Raw genomic sequence first — 27,740 nt, 5'->3', positions numbered from 1 at the left:
TGATGGTGAGGCTCAGGTCAGGCAAAGGGAAGAAGATGGGGGAAAATGGCTCATTTTCTAACAAACATCCAAATTTTAAAAGGTGTAACCATAAAGTTTCTAAACAGACTCTTAAAGGTTAATAGATGGAGGCCACAATATTGAAGCCAGAGCTGAATTCTCTTGGCTTTGTTGTGTTTCCAAGGTGTTTTGAAGATGTTGAAACTTCTTTACCTGGTTTGGTACCTCTGGGAATTCACCTGAAGTAGAGGGCACCTGGCTGTTTATTCCTAATTTTGCTGATTCTGTGTTTGAGGGTAAGAGTTGTTGAAGGGAAGGAAGGAAGGCAGTGCCTAGAAAAGAGAAACACAGTGTTTGGAATAAACAGGGGTGGGGAGCAAAAGGGGAACCAACATATGATAAAGATGCAGAGAAAAGATAAATTAACATTTTATGAGGAGAAGGACTAAAAATCTGCCTCCCCAAAAAGAACAAGTGAGACACTAAGTTGCATGAAATGAATTTATGAAATAAAGGACTGAATAAAATTGAAATTCCTTGGAAGGAGCGTTGCTAGCAAGTCAGCAGCCCCTTCCTTACTCATCTTGTTAATTAAAAACAGACACAAAGCTTTGGTGTACCCAGACTGGGGCACTGCTAATTAACTGCAATTTGGTGTGGCTGCTGCAGGGACCTTTCTATTATTCTGGTTTGTCTTTTTTTTCACATTCCCTGTTGCACATCCTGGATATTTGATAACTTGAACTCTCCCAGCAAGGGCAGCTTGTTGCTTTGGTTTAATGTGCTGCCCTGGGCTGGCTGGTTGACCAGGGTGCAAAAATGTTTATAATTATTTCTTGTGTTGGTTTTAAGTGGGTTTTATCCAACTTTGGAACGCACAGCTAATCCCTGGTAGTGTGGTTTTGTGGGTGTATAAAGAATACAGGTGGTTCTTATGCAGGATACCCTTATTTTTGCAGGTCTCCATCAGCATTTTGACCTCTGAGCAAACATCCTGAACTCCATTATAGGAGCCCTCTGCATTTTTTTCCTCCTAAAAATGATTTCTTGTGTCCTCCTGCCCCATCCAGCTTCCATTGTGCAGTGTGGCACATTTCTGGCTACTAATACAATGTGAATTTATGAGGAAAATGACCAAGCAGAAAGTCTTTTACTCCTGAGTAAGAAGGTCCATTTGGGATGGGATGCACCTGGGTGTGCACAGAACAGGAAGGAGAGGAAAAAGTTTGGAGGTTTCTGGTGGAAACAGAGGAGTTTGGAGGATTAGAAGTCGATGGAAGCCACAGGAACAGGAGCATCTAAAATTTAAGGAATAAATGGGTTATTTGTTGTGAGCAAAGATTGTAAATAATAGCAAACTATTTGCTTTGATTGTTTCCCCTCCCACAGCTCCCTGGTGAAAGATGCCTCTCCTGTGCCTCTGATGGATGTCACTAATTTATCCACACCTCGGAAGTTCCTGGAAACCTCCCAGTTCAGCACTCCTGGAAGCTCCAGCAGTGAGTATTTAAGTCATACACAGAATGAATTTGTAGCTCTTCAGCTGACTTTACAGGAGTAGCAGGAGGAACATCATCCCCTCTCCACATCTGGCTGCTGAAGGGGAGCCCTGAGACCAAAACCTGGGGAGGGGTTTGTGCAGTGCCATGAGGGAATGGTGTGTCCTGGGGCAGAACTGGCTGTAAATGCTTTTTAATTTTGGAAAATCATCTTTCCCCCCTGCTGTCCCCATCAGCTTCAGTTAAATACACTTAATTTTCTGTGCCTGTTCTCACCTTGATTGCATTCTTGGTATCCTGAGTTTGACTCAGTTTGTGTGGGGGTCTCCCCTCCGTTACTTCCTGTAGGTTTGTGTGGGTGTTACTGAAGTTTATTTTTTGCAGTGTTGGAGCCAAAAAGGTCAAATCTTTCCCTTGTGGGAGCTTTGGCTCAAGGTGTGTCTGTACACAGGATGTGTGATGATCTTTGTGCTGCTACAACAAACACTGAGCAAAAACATTGTTTTATTGGTGCTTTGCAAGGGCTGCAGAGGTGGGGAATTAATCCTTGTATTGTTTCAGAAGATTAATAAGTGGGGTTGTCCTTGATGAATAATACAGAGTTGACCTAAGTCTCTTCCCCCCTTCCTTTCAAAACCTGACTGTTTCAGTATTCCTAAAATGCAGGGAGTGTTCCCTTCTCATCCTTATTAATTCTTTTGTCCTTTTGCTTCTGGGTTTGTCACACTTCCCTCCTAGATTCTTCTCTTTGATTATTCTTATCTTTTACTCTTGTAGGGGTTTTGTTGTTTAGCTCTGCTCCTGCAGGGCTGGTCTCACAGCCTGGGGCTGTTTTTCCTGTGGAGTGGAGGTTTGTGAGGAGTCACTTGTCATCTGCCAAGGGAACCTTTCAGGGCTGGAAACTGCATTAAAAAACCTGGAAAGAGAGGAACTGTATGAAAATTCTGAGGGAAAAACTTCAGAATTCCTGTTCTGCTCTGTGTTCAGTGAGAAATTCGGTTCAGTTTCTTGCTAAAAATCCCATGGTTTTGGGGAACTGAGGGAACAAACCACAAAAATCTCTATCCCAGTCTGACCACTCTGAACAAAATGGTTTGGGTTGGAAGGGACCTTAAAGATCATCTGGTTCCAACCCTGTAAATGTTAAAACACTTCCTTTTCAGTGAGGGAGTTGTGCAGTGCCTGCCATTGTTTTTCACCTAAAATATCAATTCTCTGTACAGTAGGAAAACCCAAAAAGTCTGAAGTTCTGGAGCTGATGGGAATCTCCTGCCACACCTCATGGATGGGGAATGGAGCAGGAGATGCAACTTCTAGAATGGAAATACCTTTGGTGTCTTCCTGATTTGTTTTTTTTGGTTGCCAGTGTAACACAAACCTTAAATATGCTCTGAAAAGAATTCTTTTGACACTTGTCACCTTTAAAGACTCACAGTTCCCAGGCAATCTCTGGAGATTTGGCTGCCCCATCCCTGGAAGTGTCCAAAGCCAGGTTGGACGGGGCTGGGAGCAACCTGGGATAGTGGAAGGTGTTGGGGTTGAAACAAGATGGTCTTTAAGATCCCTTCCAACCCAAACCATTCTGTGATGGTGATTTAAGTGAAGGTTCTTGGGTGCAAACAGCAGTGGCTGCTTTTGAACATAAACCAGCTGAATACCTGCAAACAAAGGCTCTGGTGGCTTCATCCTCAGCTCCAATAATTGGTTTGAAAAATCTGCCTTAAATTATTGGTTTTTTGCAGATCTCTTCTTCCTCTTCACACCCAGCACAGCAGAAAATCTCTTCCTTGGCTCCTCACTCTGCTCTGTGTCACTCAGTGAAGTGCTGGGCAAGTGTCCCTCAGACTGGGAAAGCTGCAGATCATAATAGAAAACATTTGATCAGCATAAAGTATGCATATGGTTTTGCTTCAAGTGCACAATGTACTTATGGAGATTTTTTTTCCGTGTAATTTTATTTAAAAGTAGCCTTTTCCAGGACTGCACAACTAGCAGGGAATTTAAAACTTATGTGTATGCATAACAAAAGCTGTTCCTGCCTTTAGTCACTTAAGTTCTTCTTGGCTTTTTATTGATGAAACAAAGTGGCCTTGCATATTAATGGGTGTCATTATAAAGCACTGACTCACTCGACTTGTCTCAGCAAAGATGCCAAAATTTGGAGTCCTTCCTGCCTTCCCTTCCCAAAGGAGGTGTTGCCTTGTGCTGTAGAATCTTTATAAGGGAATTAAAGCTGTTCCTGCTGCACGTCAAATAAACAAAGCCCTCGGTAATGCTCACCTGAGGATTGCAGATATGGCACTTCACCAGTAACATTTTCCCTTCATGCCAATTCAGAGAAATAAATCCACTTTTAAATGATATTTCTCTGCTCGAACCTTCTGTGCTCTGAAGAGCGTTTGTGGAGGTTCCTGCTTTGCCAGGCTCTTCCTGGAACTATAAAATGTGCTCACCTGGTTCACAGCAAGCCCAAGAGTGCCCTTTCCTGAGAAATTTGGGAGAATTCCGTGTAGGAATCCCACAGAAGATGAGCTGTGATGGTGAAAATTAATGTTGTTATTGATGACATAGGTAAATTTGAGGCTGAATTGATAATTTGCTTCAGTGACCTTTTTTTTCTCAGTGATAGGAGAGAAATGGAACTTCTAAATCCCATCAGTGTGGTGGTTCTAAGGTCAGGTCTAGTTACTGCTCCTGCCTCTCTTTCTTCAAAAACCAGCTATTTTTGTGGAGGTGAAAACTTATGGAGAGCTGGGAACTTGCTCCTGGAAAATCCCTGCAGGAGCCAGAACTTTAAATATCCAGTTTTAAAGGTGACTCCAAAAATGCCATTGTGCCACATTGTCCGTTGCTTCCACTTCAAACATGCTCAATAAATACTTAAAAGATATTTTTTTTCTCATGGACCTCCCCTGAGGATCTGGGTGGTTTTTCTCCAGCATTTTTCCTAAACTGTAAATGATCTTGGGGAAGAAAAGGGAAAATCAAGGAGATTTTAGAGCCATGAAAGCCAGAAGAGCTAACACATAGTTACTCTCCCTGTATAATTCCATTATTAGTTCCTGTGTGTGGTCCCATCATTAGATATTTGACCACAGGGCATTTATTTTTTTATTTGGAGACTTGGTTTTCATGCTTGTGTAGGTTAGGAGGATTTTAAACTTGGCTTTTCTTCTGGGCTTCATAGTTACACAGAGCAGAAAATGCCCCAGATCTTTTAAGGTTCCCATTTCTGTAGTAACTGTCCATTTGTTGCTCCTTGGCTCCAGGAATGTGTTGGAACAAGGAATTCAACCCCAGGAATGAGCAGGTGACGTTCCTTCAAGTATGAAATTATGGCTTTGGGGCACCAGGAACTCGTGTGCTTTTCTCTGGAAGGTTTGAAGGCAGAAAGGGCCTAATCAGAAGGACATAAATCATGGAAAACAGCACATTAAATTTTACTGGAGTCCCATAAAATCCCCCAGCTAATGAAACCTTCAGTAACGAGCAGCAGCAAATTTTGGAATGAGAAACAAGACCCAAGAGCCTTTTCTTCAGCTGCTTGGCTTAAAGGAGGTACCAACACTGACTTTTTGGGGGATCAGAGCAGGGCTATTAAAACAGCTCTTGCAGCAAGTTGGGTTCTTGGGAAGCGACAGAACTGGACAAATGAAGGAATTCCCAATTGGCAAAGAAGGTTTATGGGGCATCATCAAAGCAAGGATCCGTCAGGGAACCTTCCAGCTTTGGAACCATGGAAGTGAAGGAATCAGTGATGCACATGGTTCAACTTTTTAGTGACAACTTTTGGCTGCTTAAGCACCAAGTTGTGCATTTTCAGGTGAAAAAACGATTCAGTGATTATTTTTTTTTGAAAATGGCCATCAGAGAATGAGGCAAAATAATCATTCTTTTAAGTTGTTGTCTCAAGAGGCTTTTGAGAAGCCATATTTACGTGTTCTGCTTCACAAGAGGTTTTCAGAGGTTGTTAGGACAGGAAGATCAGCCAATTCCCCTTGGATTGTGGGGGGTTCATGCTGCTCTCCATCCCTGTTTTCCAGCTCAGGGCGCTGGGTACCCCCAGAAACTGGTCTTACTTTTAAAGACTGAGGCAAAGTAGGCATTTGATACCTCAGGCTCTTCCTGAACTTCTCTCACTATTTCCCCCACATCCAAGAGAGGATGGAGATTCTCCTTGGCCCTCCTTTTGTTGCTGATGTATTTATAGAAACGTTTTTATTGCCCTTTACAGCCAGATTAAGTCCTGACTAGGCTTTGGCCCTTCTTTTCTCCCTTCACAACCTCCTTGTGTTCCTCCTGGCTTGCCTGTCCTTTCTTCCAAAGGTCAGAAACTCCTTTTTTCCTTGAGTTCCAGCCAAAGCTCCTGGTTTTTATCCTTTAGGATTTCCTCCTTGGTGAATGTCCAGCTTTCCTGGACCCCTTTGCCCCTCAGGACGGGCTCCCAAGGGTCTCTCACCTCAACAGGCCCAAATCTGCCCCGTGACAGTCCAAGGTCCCTGTTCTGCTGACCCCCCTCCTTCCTTTTGGGATTTGAAGCTGGGAATAAGTTCTGACAGCCTCCTGCTTTTGTCTTCATCCGAATGAATAACAAAGTAATTCATGTTCCCAGTTTTAAGAGTAAATACAGGCAGAGCTTTCACTTCTGAGGGCTGATCTGTAGGGCCTTCACCTCTGCCCGTGTGGGGATGCAGTTTTCGAGGTGAGCTCCTTAATAAATGCCTGTGTGCTTTGATGCCTTTCTGGAAGAGGAAGGGGACAGGAGGGGCTCATTCCCGAGCCAGAGCTTTGTGGTCAAACAGCCCCTCGGTGACATTAAATGGCAGCAGAGGACGTTTGAAGCGCGGAAGACACGAGAAAAGAGCGTCTTCGGTTACCCGGGGTCGGCGTCTTGTCAGATCTCACGGATGAATGAGACCCCCAAATCCACCCAGGATTCCTGTTTAATAAGCACAACGGGCAGGAAACACACTTGAAAACAGGTTTTATCAAACAACCAGATCTAACAAAACTTCCACTGCCACGTGCTGCTCCCAGATATGGAGCTGTTCTCCTCGCTGTCGTCTGTCAGAGATGCAAATCCACGTCCTGACCGTTTGGGGGGTGTTGGAAATCAGTTTGCTCTTTTGGAAATGCAGAGTGCTGGCAGAGTTCTCAGCAAGATTGCTGCTTTTACTCCTCTTAAAATGCTGTCCTCCCATTTGGATACGGCTCCATTTCCTCCCTCTTGGGTTTTTCGTTGTGTGATATTAAGACTAATTCACAACCCGCTCACAAAGGAGCTGCAGAGCCATGGTGGGGGCTCTGAGAAGCTGCTCAATCTGGGAAATGTCTGCACTGAACTCCGAGAGAAACAAGATATTTTGGGTTTTTAAAAGAAAACAACAGGTTAAGCCTTTTCTTCCTGTGCTCTTTTCACAGCTCTTGTTGCAAGGAGCTCGTTTTCCGTGTTTGTGCCTGGCGTGCTGTGGGTTTTGGGGAATAACAAATGGCATTAAGAGGGTGGGTAGAGACATGTCTGCAGCACTCAAAGTGCTTTGCAGCCTCGTGGGGTGAAAGGTCTGTGATGGAGGAGAGCTTTGAGCAGGAATATGTTTGCATCCAGTTGTTAGCTTCCAGTTGGTGTTATTGCTTATGTGTGTTTGAGGTGTCTCTATATTATCCTTGGGGTTTTTTGCTGCTTTTTTAAAAAAACAAATGAATGCACTCTGTGTGTTTCTAGTTGTTTGTCTCGTAACTTGTTCAGATTTAATTGAAAAGAGTGTGTGTGAGAGAGAAAAAAAAGCACTATTTGATCTTCCTGATGTCTCATAATCACAGAATAGTTTTGAATTGGAAGGATCTTTTTAAAGGCCAGCCAGTCCAACCCCCCCTGCCACAGGCAGGGACACTTTCCACTAGCCCAGGTTGCTCCAACCCCAGTCCAGCCTGGCCTTGGACACTTCCAGGGATTCAGGGGCAGCCACAGCTTCTCTGGGCAACCTGTGCCAGGGCCTCCCCACCCTCCCAGACCCTTCCCAATATCCCATCTAGCCCTGCCCTCTGGCACTGGGAAGCCATTCCCTGTGTCCTGCCCCTCCATGCCTTGTCCCCAGTCCCTCTCCAGCTCTCCTGGAGCCCCTTTAGGCCCTGCAAGGGGCTCTCAGCTCTCCCTGGAGCCTTCTCTTCTCCAGGTGAACATTCCCAGCTCTCCCAGCCTGGCTCCAGAGCAGAGGGGCTCCAGCCCTGGGAGCAGCTCCGGGGCCTCCTCTGGACTCTCTCCAGCAGCTCCACGTCCTCCTGCTGTTGTTCCCAGGGCTGGAGGCAGCTCTGCAGGGGGGTCTCCCCTGAGGGGGCAGAGGGGCTGAATCCCCTCCTACCCTGCTGCCCCCGCTGTGGGATCAGCCCAGCTTGGCTTTCTGGGCTCAGTCCTGCCCTGCTGGCTCCTGCCTAGCCTCCTGTGCTCCATCTCCTCACCCAAACCCTGCTCTCATTCTCTGTCCCATGTGGTGCCCTCCCAGGATCCATTCCCACCTTGCTCTTCCCTGGCAGCATTTCTGGGTTGGGATGAGGAGTGTGGGAACAGTGGGTTTGGTTTGAGCCAGAGGGGCCGTGGTTGGGATCACTCTGCTGCAAAGAACCAACTCTCTGCATTGTTGGAGCCTGAAATTGGTGTAAGCTGGCACTGAGAGGAGTGTTATCTGTTTATTGTGATTATATTTATGAAGTGGCACCATATGGGCTCTTTGGGACATTGTTTTCTTGGTCTTGCTCTAACTCAGAGCTGCTGCTGCTCCTCTGTTCAGAGTCCCGGCTTCAGACAGCTCCTGCTCCTCGTGACGTGCCATTTCTCATCCCTGCCACGTTTCTTCAATCCTCCTGCTGGATCTTTTGACATTTATTCAGCTTCTTGGAGAAGTTTTGAAGTAAAGAAAAATCTGTTGAGGAGTTGGAACCATGGGAGTCATCTGTCACCCACCAGCCCTTCCCAAAGCTCAGCACCAGGAAGATGGAACAGCCGTCGGGGGGTTTCATTTTTATCCAAGGATCTGGTGGCTGTGGAGCTTCCAAGATGCTTTTAGTTGAGTTTGCCTTGAAGACACACTTAACTTCCCATAAGTGTTTAAATATATTTATTAAATGTTTCACCCAGCCTTTAACAGAGCCACGCTTTTGTTGTTGCTGGGTGTTATCTGTAAATTAAGAAATGTTGCTTAATGAACACACTTTAAACAAGCAGAGTGTCTCTTGCTTTCCCAGCCCTTGTCTCTTAGCAACAGGATTTCTCCCTGTGCAGTCCCAGTTACTTCAGGGCCATATCCATGATACCCTCCCTAATTCTTCCTGGTTTTTTTCCTTTTTAGAAGCCCTGCTAAAAGATTTGAGTAACTTCATCAACCCCTTGGCAGAAGTGATAAAGCAGAACGAGATAAAATCAAACAATGAGTCGCTCTGGCAACATAAACTTTGCTGAATAAATCAGAAGTCTCTTAATCTCGATACTGTTTGTAATGAAAATTCCTCTCTTGTGAAGGATATAACAAGTTAAAACAGCTGGAGTAGAAATTTAGGGCTTTTTAGCTGCCTGAAACACATTGAAGGGATTTGTAGGGATGTGGTACTATCTTTTTTATGAATATCTTAGTTGCACCAGAATCCTGTTTCCTCACTAACACATAACTTAAATCATGGAACGTTTCTAAATCAATCAAATGTTCAGGTTACTGTATTTATGTGTAGAAAAGCCCCCAAGCAAACAGAAATATCCTCTGCCTCCCCCCAAAATCCAAGTGTTGCTGGTTTCCTTGTTTATTCCTCGCTTCCTGGACATGGTGCTGGAGAATATTATAAATTAAAACATTTGGGGTAGAAATTTAGGGCTTTTTAGCTGCTTGAAACACACTGAGGGGATTTGTAGGGGTGTTGTAGCTTCTCATTCATGAATATCTTAATTGCACCAGGATTCCTGTTTCCTAACATGACTTGTCTCATTCTCTGTTTCTAACTCAGTCAGACGTGCAGGTTACTGTGTTTATGTACAAAAAAGCTCCCAAGCAAACAGAAATAACCACTGCTCCCCTCAGAATCCAAGTGCTTCCTTGTTTATTCCTTGGTTGCTCCAAGTGGTGGGAGTTCTGTGAAGGCAAAGGAGTTCAAATGCTGCTTCTGGATGGTCTCAGGTGTCGGGTTTAATAGTTTGAAATCTTGGATGATGCCTTTTGAAATCTCTTTTCAGTGCGAGACTCGAGCCTGCTGGAAATCAAGGAAGACACGGAACTGGATCCAGAGGAGAACAGCAGTGTCTTCATGGGAATTCTCATCAAAGGGCTGGCCAAGCTGAAAAAAATCCCAGAGACAGTGAAAGCCATCCAGGATCGCTTGGAGCAGGAGCTCAAGCAGATTGTGAAGAGGTCCACGACTCAGGTGGCTGACAACGGTTACCAGAGAGGGGAGAACATTTCCCAGGAAAACCAGCCCAGGTAAGGACATTCCACCCACTTGGATTGCTGCATAAAAAAAAAAAAGTCCTAATTGATGATATGAACTGGAAAAGAGAAAAATCAGCTCAGTTATTTGGAGTGTGGTAGAGCCCAGTTGAGCTGAGGCAGGTGCAGAGCTTTGAAATCGTGTGCGGAATTAATTATATCACAAAGTTATATCACCAAAAAAAAAATTATATCACAAAAACCAGGTCTCTTAAATGGTTTTGCAGCCCCGTTTCTGTTGGTGGCAGGGTGTGGGAGCCAGCTGAGAACTGTGCTTGTGCTGCTCCTCAGGATCCACCAGAACTGTTCTTGGGAAAACGGGATTCCGGGAGGGCGCCTTGTCGGGATCGTCGTCCGAAGGGAATTGTTGTGGGAAAGGAAAACGTTGCATCTTCATTGTATGTGATACTTGCAGTGCAGAACCGCTCCCAAGGACCACATTAGCTTGATAAAGGCTTCTTTTTTAATTCCTCTCGTTAGCAGTGCTGTGCAAACAATCGTGTTGTGAAGAATTTGCAGAGTTACAGGGCTGAGAACTCAGTAAGATTAAAATGAGCTTTTTTGGGTGGGTCACGAGGCACAATTTTAGTTTCTGATGCCAGAAGGGAGCGTAATATCTGCTTGATACTTGTTTTATGAATCAGGCTGGAGAGGTTGGGCGGCTCCTGGTTGTCCATTGAAATGGATAAATTGGATCAGATCGTGTATTAATGACATTAACCTGCCCAGAGGGCTGAGTGAGGCACAAAAAAGTTTAATGGGTTTTGGCACGTGTAGGGGAGTGTGGGCCTTTAAGATGCTCATATTCCACAGCTTGGGAAAGTGTCTTGAATTCCTGCTGAACACAGAGATAATTAGAACTGATTGTAAACCTAAATCACATGTGAAGTTTACAGCAAGCAGGTGAATTCATTTACATTGAAAAGAATAAATTATAGCAGGGAAGGGTGTTCCCACCCCTCAAATTAACTCCAGTTTTAAATCAAAACTCAGTCACTTTCCTCCTGTCAAGAAAATAAATCTGAACAACAAGGTCCTGCTGTTTCAATAGAGCTCTGTGAGACCCCAAATCTGAGCCTGATGCAGTGCCCAAAACTGCTTTGAACTGTTCATTAGGCTGTCAGTGCTCCTGTGACCTCAGGAATTTGGGGAGGGAAATGTTTTTTCAGTTTTCCCTTAAAACTGCTCAGGCTTGGCTGCTTTGAGTCTCTCACTGAGCTCAGTGCCTGCCTTCAGCTGCTCTGCTTCCAGTGGTGTCCATAAAAATTCCCACTCCTGGCAAATAAAATGACCAATAAGGTGACAGAGGGGCCTGGGGGATCTTGAGCCTTGTGCTGGACAAGTTCCCTGTGGCTCATTCCCAGTGCACAGCACGTTGCTCCAAAATTTGACTCTTATTTTTCCCATGGGAAGAGGGGGGATTGTTTCCCTCCACTCAAGGGAGGGAAACACATCAACATCCCCATCCCTGCAAGTGTCCAAGGCCAGGTTGAACAGGGCTTGGAGCAACCTGGGATAGTGGAAGGTGTCCCTACCCATGGCAGGGGGTGGCACTGGATGGGCTTTGAAGTCTCTTCCCACCAAAAGCCCTCAGGAAGAGCAGCTTGAGATCCCCTGGGATTTGAAGTGATTTGAAAGTTGGAGCCTGGAGGGCTGGAGGGACAGGACACAGGGAATGGCTTCCCAGTGCCAGAGGGCAGGGTTAGATGGGATATTGGGAAGGAATTGCTGTCTGGGAGGGTGGGGAGGCCCTGGAATGGATTTCCCAGAGAAGCTGTTGTTGCCCCTGGATCCCTGGAAGTGTCCAAGGCCAGGTTGGATCAACCTGGGATGGTGGAAGGTGTCCCTGCCCATGGCAAGGGTGGAATGAGATGAACTTTTAAGTTCCCTCCCCACCCAAATCATTTTGTGATACAAGTGATTCCTAAATTTCCTAAAACATTCAGCATGGATAGATGGGACACAGACTTAGGACAGGCCTAACTAGATGGAGCATCTTTTCAGATACTTTTCTCTGAGTATAAACCCTCTTTACTAACACACATTTACTTGCTGTGAGATGGGAATGATACAAAGGAAGTAAAACCTGAGAAAGGGCAGCAACAGGTTCCAAGTTGTTCCTTGTCCCTGGTAGAAGATGACTTTGGAAACTACACTTGCATCTCACCTCGTTGCAGCTGATCTCAGCTTTAATTAAAATGAACCATTTCAAAGGCTGGGTAAATTCTCTGACGTTTTTAGATCCCTGTGCTCGGAACAAGTTTATGGAAAAGGGCTTAAATATAGGAATTGCCATTGCCTTATCCTCAGTTAGTGGTTCATTAAGGCATTTGTCACACCTGCATGTTTGGAAATGTGGACCTTGGGTGGAAGACAAAGTCACAGATCCATAGTCAGACTGCTGCAGGAACCTCTAGGTCTCTCCTGGATTTTGGAAGATGTGGCTATAGAATAATAATACTAATAATACTAATAGTAATCTGGATGAACACCTGCTTGAGGGACAGATTTATGGACATTTTGTAAGGATACATTAAAATTCCAGCCCGAGAGGGGATGGTGTATGGACAATTTTGTTCCTAAATCCTATCACTTGGATTTATTGTGCTTTTCCCTCCATGTTCATAATATACTTGTGGCTTTTGACCTCGTCTCAAAGCTTTAAAATAACTGCAGGAATTATGTCCATGCCACCACCCTGAGCAGGCAGAGGACATCAGTGCTGCTGCAATGCCTGAGTTGTCACCAGTGACCCCTCTCAGGTGGCAGCAGTCACTCCGCATCAGCTCATTCCCGTTATTCCCCGGACTATGGAAGTTGCTTCCGGGTGTGTGTGTCTCTGTCTCTCCACATATTTCCCCTCTCCTCAACTAAGGGGTCACAGGCTGGCTGTGACAAATTGCCTGAGCCAGGCTCCTGTCACTGCCTGTCCCTGCTCAGCTCGGGTCACTCGGAGCTCCAACCCCATCTGCATAAAATGTGGGCCACGTTCCGGGATGGGTTTTGTCCGCCCGTGTCCCTCCGGGGTCACCTTGTCTCAAAAATGACCCGACAGATTTATAGGACTGTTGGAGGGCAAGAAGAGAAGAGGGGCTGGCTGATCTGAAAACAGGGAAATGTGGAAATACAGTGTTGGATCAGAATGGAAAATATAAAGGGGGAGTGGTTACAGACCCCGAGAGTGTGGCCTGGGGGGATTCCTCTCTGTCAGTCTGTAACACGGGAATAGGGACACACTGGAATTCAAAAATAAATCCTTCTGTTCAGTATAGTATTATTTTAGGAATGACTTAATAAACAAGGTGATAATAATGGCTCACAAACAGGTTGATAATGTGAGGTCAGGCTCACCCAGGGATAATAAAAATGAATTGGTCCAACTCTCCAGCTGGTTCTGCTCTGCCAAACTGTCCTTTCCTGGGGCAGCAAGGAGGTGGAGAAATAACTCAGCTCTTGTTTGTAGTGGGATGTTGGTAGAAGTTCAGCTTGGGGTGATAAATTTTCCCAGTGGTAGATAATTCATTTGCTCCCAGAATGTTCCTTGTTGCCATTTCAGCCAAGGCTCTTGAGGCTTTTGTTACTTCTTCTTAAATACGAAGAAACTCAGCGCAAACACCAGTTGTTTGGGTTTTGTTTAAATGTGTCTTAGTTCCAATGGCTCTTTGTTGAATCTTGTTGAATCAGGGAAGGCCACAAGTTAGTTCAGAGGGCTGGACCACTTTTCCTATGGATACAGGCTGGGAGAGTTCACTTGGAGAAGAGAAGGTTCCAGGGAGACCTGAGACCCCCTTCCAGAGCCTAAAGGGGCTCCAGGAGAGCCAGAGAGGGACTGGGGACAAGGGATGGAGGGACAGGACACAGGGAATGGCTTCCCACTGCCAGAGGGCAGGGCTAGATGGGATATTGGGAAGGAATTGCTGGCTGGGAGGGTGGGGAGGCCCTGGCACAGGTTGTCCAGAGAAGCTGTGGCTGCCTCTGGATCCCTGGAAGTGTCCAAGGCCAGGTTGGAACAACCTGGGATAGTGGAAGCTGTCAGGGTTGGAACTGGATGATCTTTAAGGTCCCTTGCAACCCAAACCATTCTATGGTTCTATAATTCCATGAGGACTGAAGTGTGGTGGTGAAGGAGCGGGAGCAGCTCCAGTTTATCCTGGATTTCCCGTGTCCTGCTCCGGGAATCGCAGCTCCTGCTGGGCACACACAGCGAGCATGTGGTGACTCCGGAGCTGCTGCAGGGAAAAATGTGATGGAGCCTGTCTGTCAGAGCTGGGAGTGCCTAACATATGGATTTGGGAAGTGTTATCTCCACGTTTTGTTGGGGTTATGTGTCTCCTCGAGTTGCTCATTAAACGCTGGTGAACTCGGTCACGATTTTCCTGTTCTCAGATAGTCAAAATGTGATGTCATTGCCTTATCACAAACTATTTAGGGCTTTGCTGAGCTTCATTAATTGCAGTAATTGGGCAGTAAGGAAGCCATAGGAGCAGGTAAAATGTAGGACATTGAGATGAGATTATCACTGTAGTAAATACAGTAGTAAAATCTTGCTGATTGACACAGATGAGGAGACTTGATATTTTAGGTTTCTGATATTTTGCATTGTTTAAAAGCTGCCATATTAATTTAATACTTCATAATCAATTTCTTGCCTTCTGTTTGTGTGGGTAAGTCCATTTTTATTGCCTCAAGACTCTTTATTTTCTGCTGAGGGAAGAGCAGGTTGTCTCCCTCCCTGTGTGCAGCCCTGTCTGGGGTCATACAATAATCTCCAATGTGGTGCTACTCTGGAGTTACTCTGGAGTTACTAATGGTTCTGTCTTCCTTGTAGCCCCAAGTAGGGCACTTCAGTGCTGATACAGAGGAGGGAGTGAGGAGAAAGATCCTCAGGAGTATTTATGTACCAAACCTGAGCTGAAATTAGAACCCACAGAGAGGGTTTGAAGTCTCTCAGCGTCTGTCCCCAAACAGGACACATGAAGCCACACTCTTTCTGTCTCCTTCCCACTGCCCTGTTGTGCTGGATGACTGTTTGTGCCCGTGGAGCCTTGTGGCAGCTGAGCAGAGGTTGTTTTGATGGTTTCCAGGTTGCTGCTGGAGCTGCTGGAGCTCCTCTTCGACAAGTTCAACGCGGTGGCCGCCGCGCACTCGGTGGTCCTGGGGCACCTCCAGCAGACAGTGGCCTCTCCCTGCAGCCAGCACGATGGGGACATCAAGCTCTACGACATGGTTGACGTGTGGGTGAAGATCCAGGATGTCCTGCAGGTAAGAGTCCTCCAGGTGGGCGCATTTTCAGCTTTTAGAACCAAAAATACCGGTGCGAGCACCTGCCGTGCTCAGGAGACAGCAGGGCTGGGGTTTGTCTTGGTTTTTGGGAAGTGGCCACGTTTATAACAGATTGTGAAACTCCCAGAGAGAGCTTAAATATCAGCAAAAAAAAAAAAAAAAAATAATTCTGTGGGTTCATCCTTCTGGTGTCTGGAAAGGTTGATTCCTTTTGCCTACCGAGTGATTTATCAGCAGCTTTCAAACAGTGACATTTTTGTTCTGTTGTTACCGTGTCATCGCTGTCTTATGAGGTGTCACAGCTCTAATGGCTTGTCTTCTCCTGTCAGTGTGGCTGGGCTGCAGGCAGCTGAGACACTTGTTTTCAGGAAATTCTTATTTGATTCTTACTCTTGACTGTGAGAGACTAAAGCTGTGCCTTGCTCGGGCTGTATTCTGGGGCTGTGCCTTTCACCTCGGTGTGTGAGGCTCTCTCAGAGCTCTCACCTGTCACAAGAACAACCTTCTTGCTGTTCTCTCCTTCTTGCTGTGAGGCTCACACATGAATATTATATTTCCTCCTTTATTTATTTGGGAATTGCCTTTATATACAGCGCACAGATGTAGAGCCTCACCTGGGATTTGACAGAGGAGGTCAAAGAAATGAGCCTGGCAAGATTTATGGTGGTCATTCCACCTCTGGGCTGTTGATGGAGAGTGCTCTCTGCCTCCTCTCCTAACAGGAATTTTCACTGCAGGGCTGTTATTTAGCTGTTGCTCTGCAGGTTTGTTTGATTGTGCAGCGATGGAGGGTTTTTTTGCTCACCCAAATATCCAGCTCTGTGCATGGTGTGAATTTAATACCTGGTAAATGTAAGGTTTGGGCCTTTGATCACCTCCAGTGACTCCTTACCCCAATTGTTTGTCTTTCTAGAGGAACTGTTATTAAATAAAACCTCCATCTGTTTTCTCCATGACACAAATTTTCACCTCCTTTCAACAAGTTTGGTTGGGGATGTGCAGCCAGAGGTTCCTGAGGGGTTTCTAAACAAAAGGGCATCACAGAACTGAAGTGTCTGGCCCTGTTGAAGGGCACAATTGACCTTAAAGACATGAGGAGTGGCTTTGGCACTGGAGACCTCCAGCCCTCACCTGTGATCCAGGAGGTTTAAGAGCTCTGAGTTCTGCAGACTTTGCTCCAGAGAAGACAAAGCCTTGGGAGTAAAAACCCTCCTGAAATTTTCCCTCTGGCGTGGCAGAACACCAAGGCTGGATCTTCCCCTTCTCTGTGGGAGTTTGGGATGTGAATTTGGAGCAGTTTATCCTGGCTATCCCAAAACCAGGAACCTGAATACAGAAGCAGGTGTAGGTGTGAGCATTTAGGGAGTGAAAAGTTCTTTCTGCACCGAGGAGGCAACATTTGTCTGAGCTTTCTGTGAAAGGCGTGCCAAAGAAAATATAACCACCCACTTGTAAAGGTTTCATTGATACTGGGTGTCAGAGGGAGGCAGAAAAGCTTCCAAAAGAGCTTTTACAATGCCTAAAAGCAGCACTTTAAGATCCATAATCTCTTGCTGGTTTAGGGTAAGAGATGAGCACTGACTGACGTGGAAAGGAGGAAATGTTGCACTTCTTTGTTCACAATCTTGTGGGTGTTTGTGCATTAGTTCCCTTGGAGTGGCTTAAAATATTTGTCCTTTACAGTGTAAGAAAACCTTTGCTCCCAAAGCCTGAATTATTTCTATCCTGCTTTTCTGAATAAGGATAATTTTTGGAAAGAGGGGAATCTTTGCAGCAGGAGGAGCAGAAAACTCTGTTTTACAAGTGTTTATTTAAATCTTCCTGCTGAAAATTTGGGGGGAAGTGGCAAAGTACATCAGGGAAGGGATGCAGTTCCTGCAGATCCTGGAGTCATCACATCAGAACAATCTCCCATGACTGCAGCTCACCTGGATAATGTTCTGTACGTGTACATTGTTCATCTCTGCCTGTGAAGTACATTAGAGCAAGGTTATCTCTCCAGTTCTGCACTAAATAATGTGAGCTCGTGGTGGGCTGCAAATTGTCTCCTGTGGGAAATGAGTTGTTTTCAGCTTGTTTTGGTAGCTGGATTTCTGAAAGCTCCCTAAAAAACTGCACCGAGCACCGTGTGTGGGGTCAGAGGTGGCTCAGTGCTGAGCAATGTTTAGACACAGAACATGCAGATATTCTATATTTTTGACCTTCTCTGAGAATGGAAGAATAATACAGAAGGCAGAGTGACCTTTTAGCGCCAGGTGCTGGAGCGGTAGAAAACAAACAAACAAACAAACAAAAAAAGCAGTTTGTCAAAATATTAGGGCAGGAAAACACAATTTGGAGTTATTTCCTCGTGCCAGAGCCAGCGGAGCCCGTGGTGCTGCTGCTGCTGCACCAACAGCACAGGGGTGGAACCTGTTTAAATTTTAACTTTTGTGTGTGGAGGTAACGGAGCTTTTCAGGGTAGGAGTGGGAGGAACATCCTCCTGAGCACCCTAATTACTGCAGGAGCCAGTGCTGGGCTGGGAGAGCTGAGCCCTGTTCCTGCAGCCGGGGAATGACGGGAATAATTGTGTCGGGATAACGCAGGGAGGGGATCCCGGGGTTTTCTGGTGCAGTTCAGTGTCTGTGATGTGTCCTACAGATCACAGACCTGCTGGAGCGAGTCCAGAGGAGGTTCTGGAGCTGCTCCCAGGGTTGGACCACTTTTCCTATGGAGCCAGGCTGGGAGAGCTGGGAATGTTCAGCTGGAGAAGAGAAGGCTCCAGGGAGACCTGAAAGCCCCTTCCAGGGCCTAAAGGGGCACCAGGAGAGCTGGAGAGGGACTGGGGACAAGGCCTGGAGGGACAGGACACAGGGAATGGCTTCCCAGTGGCAGAGGGCAGGGTCAGATGGGATATTGGGAAGGAATTGCTGTCTGGGAGGATGATGAAGACCTGGCCCAGGTTGTCCAGAGAAGCTGTGGCTGCCCCTGGATCCCTGGAAGTGTCCAAGGCCAGGCTGGATGGGACTTGGAGCAACCTGGGCTAGTGGAAGGTGTCCCTGCCCATGGCAGGGGATGGCACTGGATGATCCTTAAGGTCCCTCCAACCCAACCCATTCCATGATTCTGTGATTTTCCCAGCCCAAACCATGGGACAGGCTCAATGCTCTACGTGCTTGGGGAGAAACCAGAAGGTTTTGGGTCCAGCACAGTTTTGTGTCATTTTGCTTTCTTAGTCAGGGCCAGATCTTCTGACACTTCATCCATTGCTTCTCAGTGCTGTCTCTTGATACCTTGATGGGATTGGTGCCTCTGCCCCTGCTCAATAACACCAGTGGTCATTCAGCTTCTTCAGGAATGTCACCCTTCTGGTGACAGGGTGATCACCCTGGCAGCTCTTCTGTCTCAGTGCATTCCCCTGCTCCCGGAGAAACCACCCAAGACAGCTCCATGTGGTCCCATAACCAGCTCAGGCTGGAGCTCTTTGCCTCCAGAGGAAGAGATCTTCTCTCTTTCTGTGGTGCTGGAATTTGTAGTGGATGATTCTCAGTTTTATCTGTTTTCTTGCTCCTGCAGAAGAGAGGGAAAATCACATGCACGCTCAGGACATTTATTTTAGCAGACTCTGGTGATCTGTCTGCTGAGGAGACTCCCACAACTAATGTTTTCCTTTTTTGGGCGTGTTTCTGTCTAATGCCTTCGGGTGTTTTCCAAAAATGGTGTCATTTAGCAGCCTAAACATTGCTGAAACCATAAGGAAATTGGAGCAGGAGGAACTTGAAGCCTTCTCTGTGCCCACACACTCCTGTCGTGCTGCTGCAGAGCTGGAGGGATCAGACACTTGATTGAGAAGCCTCTCTTAGTTACCCTGAGATGCTCCACCTCCTTAAATCCTTCCCTATAAAGAGGAATGGCACTGGAGGGAGGAAGATGGGATCATTCTGGAGCTCACAACCAGTGGGAGTGATCCTGCAGAAAAGCTGCTCTTAAATCATCTTTGCTGCCTCCCACTTGTCCAGGAGTCCTGTGAGAGCATCTGGAGATGGATTTCAGGGCTGAGCTGCTGCAACCTGAGTCACTCCGTGGGTTTTAAGTGAATTAATGGCCTAAATTTTGGATCCCTCTGGCACACAGGGAAAAGGTGGTGACATTCAGCAGGTTACTCAGCGGAAAAGATGTGCAGAGGTTTGAGCTCCGTGCCAACACACCCCAGCCAGCTGTGCTGTCATCCCATTCCTTCCTTTTCCACAGCCCAGGGTGTTTTCCTTGCTCTGGCAGCGCTGCTCGTTCTCCTGACAGGAATCTAATTGGAGGGAGTTGATTTGGCCAAGATTTTGCTGCTGGCTGGGTTTGCTGCCTGCTCAGGTCCCTGAGCCGTGGCAGGGCTGGCACGGGAACGAGTGAGGGAATGCACCATGGAAAAGGGAAGGGTTTATCCTGGCAGCTGCAGCTCCCATCCTCCTGCTCCACGGAGCTGCACCTCAAGGTGCTCATGGAAAACCCAAATGCTTTTTTGCCCCGGGTGGCTCAGCAGAGTCTGAACCTTTGCATTTAAAGGCTGAACGAGCCGTCTGTGACACAGTTCATACTTAGAAAGTCAAATCAGCTTCTTGCATGAGGGCTGTTAACGTGCCATAAATCCTGGTGGAAATGTCAGAGCAATATCTGAAATTGCTGTTGCATTTGGGAAGTTCACAGGGTAATGTTTTGAACCCAAAGCAGTGTTATTTTTTTCAGAAAGTCTCTTCTCAGGAATTTAATGGTTTCGTGGTTGTCCTCAAAATAACGTTGCCTGACAAGTCTTCCTGGTTCTTTTTAAGTGGTCCTTAAGTGTGTGGAACTGATGCCCTTGGACTCCTGACTGGTGTGTCTCATTAATGCTCATCTCCATGAGCTGGAGAGGATGATGGTCCTAAAAGTGATTCGTCTGCAGCTTTTAAAAGAACACAGTTTTACTCAGCCTCTTGCAGGGCAGAGAGAACCTTCCACTCCTCACAGTGCTGATGTTTCAACATGGAATTTCAATAATTAGAGGAGGTCACTTGACACTCTTTTATCTCCCCCCCCATTATTTGAAGTGAGCTCGGACTGTGAATGAATAAATCCAGCCTGGTGTTACAGAGGGTTTTTTTGCAAATGTGTACTAAGAGCAGAAGAATTTTTGTGGAAATTTACAGTCCAGGAGGAGCATCATCTTTGTTAATTTGGTTTTGCAGGAAGGTATTTCTTCAAGTTTTAGCCTTGCCAAGAAGTTGTGCAGTGTCCCACCTCCCCTCTCCATTCAGATGTTTTATAGATTTACTCTGATTTACCTGATAATTGAAGTCTTCTTTATTTTGTCCAGAAAATAAATTGGGGCCTTTCTTAAGCTCAGCTTGGAATTTGGGATGGTGGAATTCACCTCGATAAAGGTGAAAAGGCGTTTCAGGAAGTAGAGAGAGATTTCATGGCGTGGGGCTGTATTTTACAGCTGGAAGGGCATAAAATGGGATAGCAGGGGCTGTGTCCTTTTAAATGTCCTTTTAGAACAAAGAATACGAAGGAGAAATGCCCCAAATCGATCTGTTTTCTCTTTAACTGGATGATTCTGTGTTTAAAGCCAACTGAATTGCTTTGGGAACAGGTACCTGGACAAGGTCCAGAGCTGAGCTGGCTCCAAGCATTGGATTATTGTCTTTCCCAGGAATGGGCCTTGTTAACTGAACTGTGCTGGATTATATATTACATTATATTAACAGGGTGACAGAGCAGAAGTTCTCTCCACTGCTGCTGCAGTAACAGCTTTTGTTCCCAGCGTTTTTTTTCTCTCCTGGAGCTGTTGATCCAACGAGCTTCAAAAACACCAACATTTACACTGAACTTCAAAGAAATAAAGCCCTGAATAAAAATGACCTGTTTGAACAGAGCACATTCACTTGTGCAGCTCATGGCAGAGGAGCTCAGTGAGATTTTGGGAGATTTTTAAAAACATTAACTCATTTAATGAAATATTTGGAGGTTTATGAGCAAGGAAGACATTCATCTTCTCCTGTCCATGCTGTAGAGCATCGAGCTGCTCTGGATTTGAAGGGCTCTTCACTTCAGATGGATTTTCCTTTTAATAGCTGAGCACAGTGACAAAGTTACAGTTTTAAAGGATTTTGGAATTTCTGCCTAAATATTTAAGGAGTTAAATCCACGTGAGTTAAAAACTCTCTGCTGATGGTGCTGAATAAGGGGCCCAAATTTTAGGAAGGAGGTGATTTCCAAAAGCTGTTGAGAAATGAAAGAAATAAATATGATGAATAAAAGTGTATTTTTTGAAAGAAGTCAGCCCTGCTGGGTGTTAGGCTGGGAGAGCTCCCACCAAGGAAAAGGTTGGGAATGGGGAATGACACGTTCCCTGCTTTGATATTGGGCACATGGCATGAAACCCGTGCCTTGGGAACCCTGGGACATCATCAAATTGATGCAACTCAAGATACAACCTTTTAATTAAGACAATATGAATATCATAGAATCCTAGAATGGTTTGGGTTGCAAAGGACCTTAAAGCCCATCCAGTTCCACCCCTTGCCCTGGGCAGGGACACCTTCCACTGTCCCAGGTTGCTCCAAGCCCCATCCAACCTGGCCTTGGGCACTTCCAGGACTAGTGGAAGGTGTCCCTGCCCATGGCAGAGGGTTGGAAGTGGATGATCTTGAAGGTCCTTTCCAACCCAGATCATTCCAGGGTTCCATTTCTGGTCTGCCTGGTTTGATGCTGTGGGAGGGGTGGGTTTATCGTGTCAGGTTTTTCCTTGATTTTACTCAGAGTTTCTAATAACTTGTTTTTATTTGTTTCCCTTGACATTGTGGGTGCTCTGCACCACTGAGAATCAGGATATAAATATCATAGAATCCTAGGATGGTTTGGGTTGCAAGGGACCTTAAAGATCATTCCAACCCCCTGCCCTGGGCAGGGACACCTTCCACTGTCCCAGGTTGCTCCAAGCCCTGTCCAACCTGCACCTGCAGGCTTTGATATTTTATTTCATCCTTTTTTATGGTTGCATTGACCAGCTGCCTTTTGAAGTGGTTTTATTTAGGAAGCCTGCAAACATCTTTTGGTGGTTTTTGAGTCAATATATCATTGGGTTTCTATAGATAATGTGAACACTGGTTATGGATGATGAAGACTTGAGGTGGACTGTGGTTCTTGAGGGCAGGTCCATGACTGGCAGGGCACAGTGGGAAAGTATTTCAGCACATAATCAGCCTTGATGTGGTTTTTTTTTTTCCTTAATTACATTTATATTTTGGCTTAAGCAACTTTTGCCATGCCGGGTTTTCACCTGGTTTTATCCCCAATATTCAGCTACAAAAGAACACAGTTTCTACTTCTATTTTTATTGTGTAAATGTGTGTGTACAAACCACCAGCAAGTGGCTGATGATTCCCCAGTGATCTCTGGGATGAGAGAGGCTGGAGAGCTCCAAGCCTGCGTGTTTTGAAGGGAATGATGAACTCCCAGTTTCTGTTGGGAACAACCAACCCCCCCTCGGCTCCCAAATCCTTCTGGGAATGGCACTGTAAGGCTGCATTTTTGGACATCTAACACACACTTAAAACTCAGCTTATTTGTCAGAAGTAAACTTGGGAGAAGCTGCTTTCCCCCTGTTCTGGTGGCTGAACTGGAAAATCTGAATTACATTTTATCCCTCTATTCTGTCACCCTTCCTTTGTGGGAAGTGCCAACGTCCCATGTCCTCAAAAGTGCCATTGATGGCAGACTCTGATTTTTATTTAATGTTCTGATTTTATCTTTTTTTAAACTGATCAAAAAGACTATTTCAAAAATCCAAACTAAAATCAAAATTTGGTTTCACCTGACTTTATTTTTTCTTGGTTTTCCGTGCTTTTAGATTCTTTGGAGAAGGTTTGCTGATCAGAAAATCACGGAACGGTTTGGGTTGGAAGGGATCTTAAAGATTACCTAGAACCAGATGATGTTTAAGATCCCATCCAACCCCAAGCATTCTGTGATTCTAGAACAGGAAAATAATATAGAATATCTGTGCAAAAATAACAGCAGGGTTTATTCCAAGATCAACATGCTGCTTGTAAGCAAACAACTGGAAAAGCTGTGGCCACGGTAGGAACCATGGAAACCCCTTTTCACCTGAGAAAAGAGGGACATGAGGGAATTAGGTAATTAAATGGGGCCTGGGTACAGTTCTTCTACTCTTAGTATGGGATTAAATGCCTTGAAAAGCTCTTTATTTGCTGGAAGAGGCCGAAGAAATGTTGTGAGTGTTGGCGAGGCCGTGAGCTGGAAACTGGTTAAAATAATAATAATAATAACAGCACGTGTTGCATTGTTAATTCATCCTTTCCAGGAGGAAAAGCTGGACTCCTGCTTTGCATTTGCTTGAAAAAAAAGCAACAAACAAACATCAAAGAGCAGCACTGGGAGAGGGGAGAAGGAAAAATCTCCCTGTGCTCCTCTCTGAGGCTGTGGTTTGAGTGAGGGGGGTCTGGTGCTTTCACTGACTGGAGCTTTGCCTTTTATTTTGAATATTTTTAGTATTATTAGCAGTGTAATGTCACTGATCTCTTCTGATCATGGTTTCTGTGGGTGGAATGTTGTTTCCCAAAGCTTTTCTAGTGGAAAACTTGGTAGTGGTGCCCACTATTGCCATGTAACACTGGCTGTGAAGTGCTGTAAAAATAACTCTTAAACTGTTCAAGTGCTTGTTTTTCTGTGGTTTCTAGTGAACCACCCTGTGAGTTCTGTGATGGATGAGGTTTTCCAAAAGAGCCACAGGCATTTAGGATCTTAACTCCCTTGGCAATCTAATGGGAATTGGACAACTAATTACTTCGGATTCTTTTAAAAATCCCAGATCTAATTTTGTAGTATAATAACGTGATTTTAGAGAAGGGTAAACCTCCAAGAAAAATAACATTTAGTGTAACTTTTAATATTTTTTTTTTTAATAGACAGGGAGCTGTTTTTGTGGCCTTGCTGATGGCTGAGCCTCCTGTGTTGAAGCTCCTCTGGAAAAGGCCTGGAGCAGGAGTTTGGATGGATGGGCTGGTTGTTCCCTTTTTCCAAGGGCTGACCCCTGGGCCTTGTGCAATATCCAAGCTGAAAACATGAGCAGGACTCTTTGCTGCTTCATTCCAATTGCAAAAAGGTTGATCATGTCATTAATTTTCTCTCCTGGGCTTAAGCAGCTGGAAATTTCTGAGCGTGACAGGGAGAATAATCCAAATGAATGCCACCTCCCAGGTCAGTAAATAAATAAATCAGGGCAGAATATCCAAAATCTTTCCCTTTTTAATGACAAAGGACACTGAAATAACGCAGCAGATTTATCTGGGACACAATGAAAGGATGATGTCACTTTATTACAGTGATTTGGTGCTCAGTCCCTTGCTGGTTAATCAGGGTGTCACATCCCTGGTGCCCTCTTGGAAAAGCTGCTTTTCCCAGCCCCATTTCCTGCCAGAATGATAAATACTGGTGCCTCAGAATTGTTCCTCACACCAACCTCTTGTGATGATTTGCTTCAGTTCATGGGGGTGACTTTCCTTCAGGCCCCTTCTTGGTCCTGATGTGGAAAAATGAAGATGCTCCCGAAGATCTGTGGTGGAGAGTGTTTCCAAACCTTTGGGATCAAGTGATGCTGGAATCTCCCTTTAATGTTTCCAGATCCTTGCTTTGAGGAGATCTGCATTGCAAGGCGACTGCAGCTGGATAACCTTTTCCACAGGACCCTCTTCTTTCCAGTGGCACCAGTTTTAAAATGTGGATTTTGGAAGCGTTCATCTCTGCCAAGTCCACAACCTGGTTTTTAGAGTGTCCTCAATGCCTTCAGTGCCTCATCACCCCTTGGGTATTTAGAAAAGAGAGATATATAAGTATTTTTTGCCTTCACAGTCAGAGGTACTGAAAAAAACCCCAAGGATTCCAGGGGATGGGATTTTTTTATATTTGTGAAAATTATTGGGAAAATACTTTTCAGTGCTTGCTCAGCTTTTGATCCTGCTTTTGGTGTGGCCTGGAAAACATCCCATTGCAGAGTGAATTCGATCATCTTTTTGATTCAGCTCTGTAGTGGGAAGTGGTGTTGAAGGGGAGGGAATTCCATCACCGACTCCACGTGGGGCTCCAGGCGGGATTGTCACACCAGCAACTCGTCAACACTTTGGTTGAAGCAGAACTGGGATTCTCTTCATTATGAATTTGTGATTTTTCAAGCCTTACCATCTCCGAGGTGTTTGGAAGGATGAGCAAAGACTCTGCATGGCAGGGAGAGTGGAACTGGATCATCTTTAAGATCCCCTCCAACCCATTCTCTGACTGATCCTGTGATCAGCTCCATGATCTCTTAGTGCATCTGAGGAGATGGAGATCAGAAGCTGTGATTTGTAGGAATTTCTTCCCTTAGCACCAACCCGTGTGATTCCCTTAAATTCTCTGAGGCTGCAGGTTAAATTTGATCCTTGTGTTCCCAAATCCCGCTTTCCTTAGCAGTGATTCCCTCAGCATAATGTCCTTTGGTTTAATGTTCTTCAGAGGCTGAGCCTGATATTCTTTGTCACTTGTGCTTCGTATCTGCTGTTCTGCCTCTGCTCCCTTTCCTTTATCTTTAACTGTATTTCCTGAGAACTACTCACATGTTAATCTGAATTTTTGCAGTGTGTTCAGTGCTCAAAAACCAGCACAAGCAGATTTCCCTGTTCTCACAGGGAAACACCGTTTTGGACGTTCCCTGCAAAGCTGTTTCAGCAAAAAATCCCAATCTCAGACACCTCAGTGAAGGGGATTCTGGAGGTGCAGGTGGGACTGAGATTATGAGATTTTTATCTCCAAGGTCACTAAAATGTGTTGCTGCCTTTTGGGGGGTCTTTGTTGTCACGTTGTCATTCCCTGGGTGCCCCTCTGGGAATTCCCAGCCTTGCATTTTCTGGGAGTGCCTTTTTTTAAGGCTGAAGGTTTCGTTTGTTTGAACATTCTTCTCTTTTACATTTCGTTTCGCTGGGAGCTATAAAATGACCAATTTCCTTAAAGATCAAGGTAAAGTTTTCCATATTAATTGATTTTCTAGCAGTTGTGCCTCCTGCACAAGTTAAAAGAGTTTCTCATGGTCTGTGTGGGGTTGTTGTGGGCTCTTGTTCTTCTGGATGCACAACATTGATCCTGAGGGCTTTTGGCTTCATTTTGAAAGGTGGGGTAAAAGGAATGTGAATCCCTCTAACACCTCCCAGCTGCAGCCCCCTCAAAATTATAGCTCAGTGTCTGCTAAAGGGAAAAGTGCTGGAAAACAGGAGCAGGATAGTGAGCAAATACATCCAGGGTAGGGCAGTGCTGTTAAATTTAGGGAGAATTTATTAATTTAGATTTTTTTTCCTGTCTGTGGAACAGCCATGTGGCTTTTACAGCCTAAACTGAAGGCAAACCAGTACCTTTTATTGAGAAAAAAACCATTATAATCCCAATTCCCTGAAGCCCTCCCTAATGGAATGGGAGTGGAGAAGCATTTTTTTTTTCCAGAAATGCTGTAAAATTTTTGCTGTCCTGTGGACAAAAACTCTTTCTTGAAGACCTCCTCTTCTTCTCTGCTTTCCAATTCCTTTCTGTGGTGAACAAAGTTCTTCCACACCCTCAGATTCCCTGTGATCCAACATCCCTACATTCCACCTCCTGGAAGTGTCTTTCTTTTGTCACTGTAGCCCTGGCAAAGATATTGGAAAGGTAAAGCTTCTGGAAGGTGTGGAGAGTATTAAAAATACCTTTCTGAGCAGAGAATTGAAGATTTTGGAGCTCAGTTTGATGTCTGTCGGGATCTGCTGGAAAAGGCTCCACGTGGGATGGAAGGAGCTGCCTGGTGAAAATGTTGTTTGTTGCTCTTTTTAACCTTCACGATGCCAGATTTGGGTGGTTTTTTTTAAGATGCTGTGTTTATGTGGCACGAGGGAAGGAAAAAACCAGCAATGGCTTGTCCATCTGAGGGGAAAGATGGATCATTTTGGGGTGAACGTGGACTTTTTTGGATGCGCTGGGCTGTAATTAATTTATATTTGTGGGTTGTGACTTATGAAATAATGTGGTTCGGTTAAAATAAGTCCCAGCAGCTGAGGAATATCCTGATGGTGCATTTGTGCACCTGTTTAATTTGGGTTTGCAGGGACCTGCCTTCAGTGATGTGCTGATGTAGCAGAACTGAGCTGCCTCGGGGCACTCCATGAATCTGAAATGATTCCCACCAAGTGTTTGCTGAACCTCAACTCGTTTTTTCAGTCTGGAGAGCGGCTTATTAATTGCTGGGAGACTCACCATCCCTGTGGACAACAGGAGTTCTGTCCAAATTAGAGTTTCCCTTAAACAGAGCTGACTTTTTCATTTTGATCATTGAGAGAGAGGCCCTGGGTGGTTGTGTTTGGTTTAAAGGGGCCTTTGGGTTGAAGACACGAATTTTTTAATTCATCTGCCTCATTCCCTGCTCCAGGCTGAGCATTCCCAGCTGTCTCAGTGTTTCCTCACGTG

General features: G+C 45.4%; 1 protein-coding gene across 1 annotated transcript in view; it reads left to right on the top strand.

Moving 5' to 3' along the window:
* The window catches only part of EXOC4 (exocyst complex component 4), a 274,343-nt gene that overhangs the window by 16,285 nt on the left and 230,318 nt on the right, over positions 1–27,740 (top strand). The window contains exons 5-7 of the mRNA XM_027702468.1: positions 1,390–1,499; positions 9,715–9,958; positions 15,049–15,226. Of these exons, the coding sequence (XP_027558269.1) occupies positions 1,390–1,499; positions 9,715–9,958; positions 15,049–15,226 (532 nt within the window). The remainder of the gene's footprint in view (positions 1–1,389; positions 1,500–9,714; positions 9,959–15,048; positions 15,227–27,740) is intronic.

The sequence above is a fragment of the Neopelma chrysocephalum genome, unplaced genomic scaffold, assembly GCF_003984885.1.
Source record: "Neopelma chrysocephalum unplaced genomic scaffold, ASM398488v2 Primary Assembly neopelma1_187, whole genome shotgun sequence".
Lineage (NCBI taxonomy): Eukaryota > Metazoa > Chordata > Aves > Passeriformes > Pipridae > Neopelma > Neopelma chrysocephalum.
Note: the sequence above shows the minus strand (reverse complement) of the source record. Positions and strands in the feature narration are given on the sequence as shown.